Below are 11,163 nucleotides of genomic sequence, written 5' to 3'. Positions count from 1 at the left end.
ACCATGAAGGGTCCCTCCCATCATGAACTCTTCTAGTACCAAGGGGATCTTACAGACTGATCTACCCTCTCTGGTTTTCTTCATGCTTAGGACTTGAAGGTCAGTACCAAGGCATCAATTTCCTAAAGCAGTATGATGCACTTCTCAAAAAAACTTGAAAAATTTGCCTTTGAAGATTTCCATGTGGCGATATGTACAAAAGATTTCAAGCATTCTAACAAAGCTGCGAACAGGTCAGTGTGTAGTATAAGTCTTTTAATGACAAAGTTGGTGATTTCACTCTCACTAGTAGCACTTTTTTTTTTAAATTCTACATTTACTATTGGATGAAAATGTTCATCAACAAATACTGAAGGGAGCGGAGGAGGAGGAGGAGATTAGTGTTTAACGTCCCATCGACAACAAGATCATTAGAGACGGAGCACAAGCTCGGTTTAGGGAAGGAAATCGGCAGTGCCCTTTCGAAGGAACCATCCCGGCATTTGCCTGATGTGATCTAGGGAAATCACGGAAAACCTAAATCAGGATGGCCGCACGCGGGATTGAACCGTCCTCCCGAAAGCAAGTCCAGTGTGCTAACCACTACTGAAGGGAGCCTCTGAGAATGTCTTCCCATCTTTATACGGTCCTTCCTCTTGCCATGTTACTCTAAATACCGAGTCAGCAATATCTTAGTTAACTACAATAGGTGACTGTGGACAGACTATTACAGTAAAACTGGTATGTTCATGTAGTATCAACCTCATTTGCTGCCCGATTTTCTTTTTTTCCCCCTCCCTTTGCCTTTTCCTTATTTTTCTTTCTTCTTTGTTTTTCTCATTTTATACTTATTTATTGACACTTTTCCAGCCATTTCACTTAGCACTTATTTACAATAAATTGATAACAGTGTCCCCATTTTTAATCGAGGAAAACTGAATTAAGCAGTTAAAAGGACACAAGTCTCTGTTCATTCTTCCAGCCCTTTGAGTGTCAGACGCATTTGACAGGTTATTGTGGTGAGACTGGATGAAGAACAAAAGATGGATAAGTTGTCAACAAACAAGCAAAACTGAACAGACTTCTTACTCTCTTTATTATGTTATTAACTGCTGTGGCACACACAGTTTCACTTAAAACAATACCTTGACGGACACAATTCTCTCATTCAACACCATCAGTGGGGATATTGCAGATTCGGGATATAAAATAACATGGAAGAAAAAGGGTCATATAAAGATGGGAAGACATCCTTGAAAGCAGCATTCATGAAGCTGTCTGAGGATACTGTGCCTCCAAGCAGTATCATAGGCCTCCTCAATATCATAGTAAACACTTGTTATGTGTAGAAATGCTTTTGTATAGCTGCCTCTCATGGGGTCAGGTCATTAAACAGGGGAGTGGTATCTCCTGAATCATACCTGGAAGTGACTAGATTCAAAGCTGTGGACAGTGTGGGAATTGACAAGCTTCACAAGCCATGCAAAGAATCACCTTTTAAAGATTGGTGTGGCTCATGAATGTCTTACACCATGCTCAGAGCACATTCATTACCTTGGCTTCTTAAGAGATTTCAAATTACTTTGCATCTGACAAACTTCAAAGAGGAATGTCTAGATGTAAAACTTCATTTTATAACATTTTAGTAAGCAACATGATTTGGAACCCCACTCATGATGAAATTCACTCTAAGACACAAAAAAAAGAAAAAAAAAGACAAACCATGAAGGAATTATCTGAACAGTATAGAAATCGATGGATGTGATGTACATGAACAGGCAAACAAATGATTACAATTTCAGAAAAATTGGATGATTTCTTCAAGACAAAGAGCTTCAAAACTTGAGTAAGTCAATAATGCACTGGTCCATCTCTGACCATTATCCAGGCAGTTATTCGGGTTGGCTTTGATTAATAAAGTTGTTGGACATCCTCATGATGAATAGTGGGCTAAATTCCGTCGAATTGGTGTGTTGTATCACCAAAATACCAAGCTGGTTGGAGGACCCTGCCCCTAATGCTTCAAAAGTTATCCATTGGGCAAAGATCTGGTGACCTTTCTGGCCAAGGTAGGCTTTGGCAAGCTCGAGGACAAGAAGTAGAAATTGTCACCATGTGTGGGTGGGCATTATCTTGCTGAAATGTAAGCCCAGGATGGCTTACCATGAGGGTAACAAAATGGAGGTGTAGAATTTCGTTGATGTACCACTGCACTGTAAGAGGGCCATGGATGACAACCAAAGGGATCCTTCTACGAAACAAAATGGCACCCTAAACCATCACTCCTGGTTGTCGGGCTGTATGGCGAGCAGCAGTCAGATTAATATCTCACCACTGTCTGAGGCATCTCCAAAAATGTCTTCACTAGTCATCGGGGCACAATTCGAAGCGGGACACATCAATGAAGACAATTCTACTCCAGTCAATGAAATTCCAGGCCAAAGACATTTCTGGAGATGCCCTGGACAGTGGTGGGAGACCAACCTGACTATATGGCTGACAACCTGGAGTGGTGGTTTGGGATGCCTTTCTTTTCATAACAGGACTACTTTGATTGTCATCTGAGCCACCCTTACAGCACAGTGGTATGTCAATGATATTCTACACCCCATTCTGTTGCCCTTAATGGCAAGCCATCCTCGGCTTACATTTCAACAAGATAATGCCCACCAGCACACAGTGCGAGTTTTCACTGCTTGTCTTCAGCTTGCCAAACTCTATCTTGGCCAGCAAGGTTTATGTATCTCTCCTCAATTGAGAACTTTTGGAGCATTATGGACAGAGCCCACCAACCAGCCTGGGATTTTGATGATCTAACAAACCAATTTGACAGAATTTGGCACAAAATCCCTTAGAATGATGTCAACAACTCTACCAATCAGTGCCAAGCCAAATAACTGCTTGCATAATGGCCAAATGGATGGTATTGTCACTTGGAAAAGACTAGAAGAAGCAGTGATTCTCACTGTGTCACTGCTGCAGGTTCCTTCAGGTATTTTCCCTGAAAAACAACTTCTCTATTGCATCATAGTGACAAACACTTTTTTCGAGAGGAGAGGGGATGGAGCAATTGCCTACAAAGAAGGAAACACACACCGTAGAACCATACCTATAGGCTGAAAAGTGCTTAAAGTCCTTTGCAGAACCTTTCTATGCAGCAATCATGTATACAAGTTTTCCCCGTACTGTGTCTCTCTGTGTCACTCACCGCAAGGGTGTACAATATGTTGCAATTACTCTTAAGTCTGCAAATTTCAATTTAACAGTTTGTCAAAAGAAGTAGTTACAGAACACGGGAAGTTCCACTCATTATGAGGTAATATACATTGACATCACATGGGAAATAGTCAGGCTACTAAGAAAAAAGCTACAGTATGAATGAGTTAGAATCTTCCAAGAGTGTAAGTCCACCATCTAACATGCTAGAGAAATTTCTAAGTGCACCATGCAACACTTAGTTTCTGAGTCAGAGCACAGAGTAGTACAGTACCAGTGTCCTTGTACTACCATGACTCGTTCCCTGGCTGCTGAGGGTTGCAGCTTTCATCTGGTGAAGTGGACAGGCTATTCATCCTCATTTCACTAGTGGCTATGTTCAAACCAAGCTAATGCGGTCCATCGAACCAGCTAAATCATTCATAGCATTCCCAGTTTGGTCTCTGTATTAAGTTTGACGACAGTTTTTATCCCTCATTTCCTGAGAGAAACCCAGTAAAAAGTGTTACTTTAATCTGCAAATTAAAGGCACAGTAACTTTTTACAGACATGGCATGGTCACCTTTGGGCTCAGAAGGAACTCATAAAAACTTTACTTTGGTTGGAGTATTACTAGTACACCACCCAAAACCCAGACATTCCTATTTATTGTAAAATATAATAAAACATCTAAACTGAGGGCTTAAAATGAACATTAGTTGATCTAAACATGTTTTTACTTTTTTTAATGAGAGTCACCAATTTCAGAATAACTTCCTCAAATCGAAAGATATTTCTAAATGGGCATAGGGGAAGCTTACTGTATAATAAATACATATTACTGTTGAATTACATTTCCCTAATACCATTCCTTGGTCCAAATAATTCATTAAAAAAAACCACCAAGATCTCAAAAAGTACATGTTTTGGGGGAATGTTAGTATTGCTGTACACAGAAAATCACACACAGTTTTATCTCTGGCGGATGATGGGAGTCACTCTGTGACTCAAGTAATTGATGTCATGTATTCTTGCATGTATTGAGTTTCTTAAATAAAGTGTACTCCATACCACTGTGTCATCTATCATTCGTTCTCACTACATCTGGAGTTCTGCACTGGTGACCCTCTGCTACACCATCATGATGTATTTTCTTACTTTACTACAGAGCTAGTTACTGGGCAATGACAATGCAGCCATTATCACTCTCTGCCACTAAGTATTTCATACAAACTGGCAGTGATTTTCCTGCAGCCTTGTTTTATGTGCCATGCTACAACATAGAACATTCACGTGCAATGCATCAAACTGTGTTCAAATATCATCATAACTGTGTATTGTACTAACTGCCCAGTGCATCCATGGGGTTCAGCATTCCATCAGTGCACAAGAGATGGCCCATTTCGACATGGAATATATAACCCACATGTTTGGTGCTATGCAATGTTGCAGCCAACAGTCTCCATGGGACTTAAATTCAGATACGAAGTGTCATTACAGTGCTGGACAGACACACACTATCCAACTAGACAGCATGCTCTCATCGACGCTGCTGTTTTGACTGCGCCACTTTTAGACAGTAAACATTTTCACAAGTGTGCCTTTCAGACAGTTGAATAGTGCTTAGACATTATTTTCCACCCTACTATTATGTAAATTGACAATGTGTAACTGACACCAACAACAATGGCAGCCACCTTGCCTTGCCACAACCTCCAGTGGCCTCACAATGGTGGGAACCCAAACTCGCACGAATTCAACTGGCTATCACTGAGCATGACACCCTCATCACCACACCATTGCAGAAGAAGCCAGCATATGGGAGGGAATGTTTGATATGGAAAGGATGGCAACTATCAAATTGTAAGTACTGTTGCTTGTTAGTAGCCTTAATGTGAACAGAAGTGGGTAGCTGAACATTGGTTACTGGACTGAATACAATGTTCCAGCAACATACCACAGTTCCACAGACATCTATTGGGAAACTGGTTACACACAAGAAGCTATCTGCACAACATCTGTTTCCTCCTGAATGACTGCGACATGTTTCACTGATGATGGCCGTCTAGCCATCTCCAAGACTCACCCGCCCCCTCTGGACAGTGAGTTCCTCACGGACCTATGGTTGTCGGCTCCACACCATGCTCTGCACTACCGGTGGTGGACTCTGGTATGTAGTGGCAGTGAATGATAGACGACATATAAGACACTTTATTTTAGAAACTCAATACATGACATAACACACTCAAGTCACAGAGCAAACTGAACTGCTCCTGTCAACAGTAAGAGATAATATCAAGAGTCATTTTCTCTGGCCAGCGATGCTAACCTTCCCACATGTTTAATCTTAAGAATGCCTCACTCATTTCCCCATGTTCACCTACACTGTGTGCTCATTGTAAATAATGACATTTTTTGAGGTTTTCTGTGCTGTGTGTTTGGAGATGATGCACATGCGTGTGTGAAGGAACACACACTGTACTAATACATATCACAGCCTGTATAGGCAAAACAAGAATAACTAATGTTGAACAAGTCTGTCTCATTAAGCCTGTTGCGGGACTCCAGGTAAGCTGCAAGCAACAGGCATGTATACAATGTGACATATGGAGGATTGGATCAGTCTTGGATGTGTGCACAGATAGGCAAGATGGTTAAGGTGAACACTCATGATAAGCAGGAAATGCAAGTTTGAGTCCCAGTCCAGCACAAATTTTCATGTGTCACCAATAGGTATGATTTCCATGCCTAACTCAGCTGGTGTCGAAAATATTCATATTTGTAACAAAATTGAGTAATATTACTACAGCTGCAGAGTGTCACAAATGTCTGTTTCTTCAAACATGCATGTGTGTCTGAAAACACAGACATTGTAATAATAAATAATGATACTTGCTTACTGTCAGTTTCTTTACAAAGCATAATATAAATCATTGTAATGAATCAAAAATAAAATTTTATTTTAGAGTCACAACCAATAATGAACAAGGAAAGTTCTCACCTTTCAGTTTCTTGTGTAAAATGAATCATGTACAGAATGTACAAGATTTTGTTGACAGAAGTCACAGTTAAAATTGTTACATTCTTATGGGACTACTTTAGAATATCAAGTTAACCCTTCTTAAAATAGAAGGAATGCTTACTGATAGCATAGTCACTTCACTCTCAGTAAAAAGGCATATATTAAGAATTAATCTTTACCAAAGTACCAACAAAATATATTGAGATCACAATATCAACAGCAACAACATCAGAAAGACACATTTTAATGGAAGTACCTCTGAAAATATATTGTTTCCAGTGCAGCAAATGTGGTATTTTTCTTTAAAATGTAATCATGTTCAAAAGGATTACTTGATTTTAAAAAATCTGTTTATGCAGTGATGTTTTGTTTCAGAATAGTTCTGCCATCATTAAAACTACTAATGATGACCACCCTGTAAAAGGTCTTGATCTCTGCCCTTCTCCTGTTTCATCATTATACTGTTCCCAAAGATAACCAGTGCGTTTATACTCCTTGAAAATATTTTTTATCAAATTTTGTCGAAGTTCATTATATATTTCTCTTGATTTCTCCATATAGGGTCCATTGATTTCACTGTAATAATGTAGTGCTCTAACAGCAAGGTAGTTCATATTAATCCATATGGGACCTCGCCAGTAAGGTGGGTCATGTTCCGTATTGTATTTCATGTATAAAGGAGAAGTTTTAGCTAATGATCTTAACCCATATTTAGTCCAAAGCAGCTCTGGACGTTTTATATCATCTAATACCTTACCAAGTTTTGGAGAATCTGGTTTCATTAATTGTAGTAAGAAGGGAAATAAGCTAACATAACCAAAATGTGAATCAACAAACTGCAGTTCTGGATCTTTTAGAACAACGCGAATTTTCTCTCGTTCTTGTTGTGACTGATAAGGCTGTCCTGGTTGCCTTCCTGGTTGAGGAGGTGGTCGCTTCAGAACTACCTTGTCAGTGTGCAACCCAAAATCTGCAAATGAAGATGAGTGTTTTGACCAATGTAGTTCATCTAGAAGAGTCTCTTCAGATAAATATGAAACTGTATTCATGTACTTTGCATTGTTCACATTCAACAATTTTGCTATTTCAGCTAGAGTAGAAGATGCAGCAGCAATCCAGCACCGCAAGTCTATATGACGTTCATCTACATTGGGATGTGATGCCCTTGGGTAATCATCCAAGCCAGATGTCAGTGTTTTGGGATTTATTTCTCTGTTTGTAGTTGAATCTCTACCTCTCCACCGGTACGAGCCAGGCATATCACCTACTTGTGTAGTATTAAACCATTCAAACCACACTTGCAGTCGTGGATAAAGACGTTCCAGTGCTTCCAGTCGCCCATCTTCCTCAGTAAGCTGGTATGCAAAATTTTGTAGTATAAACTGTAAAGTAATAAAAAATGTAGGTGGGTTGGCATTAGAATTTCTCTGGATAACAAATTCCTCAGGTACTTTGCTCAGAGCCTCTTGGCCTAATATTTGCTCCCGGGGAATCCAGCCTTCAACATTCATTAAATCAAACCAGTGACATATAATATCCAACTCAATATCTAGATCCCACGATGCAATGAGCAAACCATGAAAACCTTCATCCCATAAAAATCCTCTTGGGAAAAAGCTTCTAGATGGTACTGCAGTGTATAAAGGAGCTTTCCAGTATGGAACAGGTCCTCTAGTGTAAGGTGACTCTACGCGGGATGCACCATAAAAGTATCCAATTCCACCAACCATATTACTAAAAGCTGCCTTTGCAAATTCTTGTTCATCTGTACCAAATCCTTTTTCCTCCAGGTGGAATGTGTTTTCAAATCTGTGACTGAAGGCATCCCTCCATATTTGTAATTCCTTAGTATAAATTGCTCCTTTCAGTGATTCTGTTCTTTCGAAGGCACTATTTGACTCAAAAATAATATCTATTTCAAAAGGCGCTTTTCCAGTAATTTGTGTCACAATAAAATTTGTTGGTAGCTCATTCCCATCAGGTCCATTAAGTCTGTGTTCACCTGGAAGAACTATCCACTTTTTATTTTTATATTTTTCACTAACAACACGAAAATTGCTTAGCACAGTTTCTTTTAGCAGATGCAGGCCAGGAGCTGTTGTACTCAAGAATGATTCATTTTCTATTATTCCTGAATTATTAACTATCTTCAGGGAGAAACTACCTAACCCATCTGTCTTTCCTGTTACACCTGTTATTTGACTATCCGAAAACTTTTTGGGTTTGATGAAACCCTTAGTCTTTTCCTCCGTTGCAGTATACAAAAGAAGAGAAATATACTGTTGCTTCATAGTCACGTCCTGAAAAAAGGAAAAAAAAGAGTAAAGAATTTTTCTTCATACCACAAAAAATATTTTTTTTTCCATACACTCACTCAATTTTCAAACATAAAGGTAAAAAAAAACATTAGTTTTGAGCACCAACACTTACACTACAGCCAGTGGTGTACGAACATTCCTTTTCACATTTCTATACACTTGAATATGCAAATGATTAGCATATCAGTGCAACTGAACAAAGTAGATATGAGTAACGTTATCTATGATCTGTATACAAGGAAAGATCAAACAGCAGGTTTCTCATTCAGGAACTGCATTTGAATGTTGGTTGTTATAGCTCATGTATCAAGTACAGACATCTACCAGCACTTGTTGGAATTCAACAGCAGAATAGTGGCTTATCAAAACTATGGTTTATTGTTCTGCGATATTGCTACTCACTTTCATCAAGATCCCATAACTGTCATGTAAATATGGAAATGATGGGTCCAGAAGAATTCTGCATGATCTCAGTGGCCCCCTGTGACTGGCACCCAAGAGGACAGACATATTGTTCATTTGTTCTTGTAAGATCTTGTAGACATGTCACAAACCTTGAGTTAGAAAATTGCCCTGTTTGCAGCAAGACAAGTATCCACAAAGATAATGCAACAATGTCGGGAGTACCTAAGACTATGCCCTGTGCACCATGCCATCTTTTTCAGCCAAGCCCAGTTCTGGGTACATCACATTGGACATATACTTGAGTGGAGTGTCCAAGGAGAACAAATGTTGCCGGACAGAATTTTTCATCATCACATGGTCCCAGTATCTGATGTGATGTCATGAAGTGCCAATGGATACACAACTCGATTGCCTCTAGTTCCACTGATTTGTACGGCAGATGTTACATTTCTGACATGTTACAGCCAGCACCTACACCCTCTCCAGGACATTATCTATAAACAAAATAATGCAAGACCATGCTTCTCTGGCCTATGCAATGCAAAGGCTCTTTGACTGTTGCCCTGGCCAGCCGATTCCCCAGAGCTGTCCAACTGGAAACATCTCGTAGTGAGTTGCTGAGAGACTGGCACACCACACTTCACCAAACAGTATGACTGGTGAACTCAGTCCTAGAGTTGAAGCAGTATGGAATGACATGTCCATATCTGTCACCCAAGCTCAGTTTGGCTCAATGCTACGCTGTGTTTGACCCCAAATCACCTATAATTTAATCATGTATGACACAAAGGGATTACAAGACATTGGCTGCAAGCGAGCATTGATTGAAATCAATGGGGAAAGTTGAATATTTGTACCAGACCAGTATTTTAACCTGGGTCTCCTGCTTACTATGCAGATGCTCCAACCACTAAGCCATCTGGACACAGTGAGCATTACAACTGCACGACCTACCCTTGCATGCCTCCCATCAGACTCAAAATCTCAATTTATTCACATACCACTAACGTAGTGCCCCTTGCACATTAATGGGATGGGGAAAAAAATCTGCTCATCAAGTGGTGGCAGAAGAAAACACACATATAAAAGGAGGTTCATATGTATCCCTTGAAGCATAAATACCTGGTGTGGTCTCAAGAATGTCATGATGCCAAATAGGAATCCCCTAATAAATCTTGGGGAATGGCTCCACAGGTTTCATTGTTATGTAAGGTGTCACCATTTTGATCTAGCAGCCATCATTATTTAAGATACAAAGGATGTACAGATATTGGCTGCAAGTGGGCATTAATGGAAATCAATGGGGAAAGTTGAAAATTTGTGCCCAACCAGGATTCAAACCTGGGTCTCCTGCTTACTATACTGTGTTCATTATAAAAAGAAACCTGATGTAAACACTGCACCATGTATTCTTTCATGTTTGATTGAATCTCATTGCATTTTGTTTTACGTTGAGTGCAAGCCAAGCTTGTCCAATACAGTCAAGTACGATGATCAGGTTTTATGATGTTTTACATGCACATAGACTGAGTGATAATCCGGGACAACAGATTTACCGGCACATTTAACTTAGACAGCACTGGCCAGCCAGCTGGTCCAACTAACCTGCAATGATGTCAGCAGCTGCAGTTCAGATGTAAAAAGAGACAACAAGAGAAACAATATAACTTCAAATGTCATTTATTTTTTAAACACAATGAAATAAGATTTGCAAAATTCAAGCACTACTGCATGCTTCTTATATGACCAGACAGAATGCATAAAATGCTCTCGTTCTCACCTAACATAGCATCCTAATTACAAACAACAAACAAGAGTGATGAAAATTTCTAACTTAAACACAGGGTAATTTTTCTGAGCAAGCTATCTGTGATGCAAAAGCATGCTGCAGGGACTTCACTGTATTGTTGAATACTGAAGCCACTGAAGGTAATATTAATTACAATCAGTCATCTGGTAATCTCTTAGCCCCTTCCTCATCCAAATCTGAGAAATACATTTCAGTTCTGGAATTGTCATCTGTTACGTTGATAATGAATCAATCAATAACAGAATCCATGAAGCCACCCAGGCATCGCATTTTCTCCTCTTCTTTTATGACACACCTTTCTATATTCCACCAGCATAGGCAATGAAATGTGAAAAATTTGCATACGCTAGTTCCATTATGTCTGGCAGCTTAACAGTCTTTGTTATTTCTCATGACAAATCCCTTAACTTTGCTCCAGATCAGTTCTGTTGAGT

The 11,163-nt window shown here is 39.6% G+C and overlaps 1 protein-coding gene across 2 annotated transcripts in view; it reads right to left on the bottom strand.

Moving 5' to 3' along the window:
- Positions 1 to 6,107: 6,107 nt before the first annotated feature.
- Positions 6,108 to 11,163, bottom strand: part of LOC126092096 (mannosyl-oligosaccharide glucosidase) — a 50,143-nt gene continuing 45,087 nt past the window's right edge. For both annotated transcript variants that reach the window (XM_049907522.1, XM_049907529.1), the window contains exon 5: positions 6,108 to 8,496. In XM_049907522.1, coding sequence (XP_049763479.1) covers positions 6,568 to 8,496 — 1,929 coding nt within the window. In that variant the 3' untranslated portion in view covers positions 6,108 to 6,567. The remainder of the gene's footprint in view (positions 8,497 to 11,163) is intronic.

This window comes from Schistocerca cancellata, chromosome 1 (genome assembly GCF_023864275.1).
Source record: "Schistocerca cancellata isolate TAMUIC-IGC-003103 chromosome 1, iqSchCanc2.1, whole genome shotgun sequence".
NCBI lineage: Eukaryota > Metazoa > Arthropoda > Insecta > Orthoptera > Acrididae > Schistocerca > Schistocerca cancellata.
The sequence above is the reverse complement of the archived record's forward strand: the minus strand, read 5'-3'. Positions and strand labels throughout refer to the sequence as shown.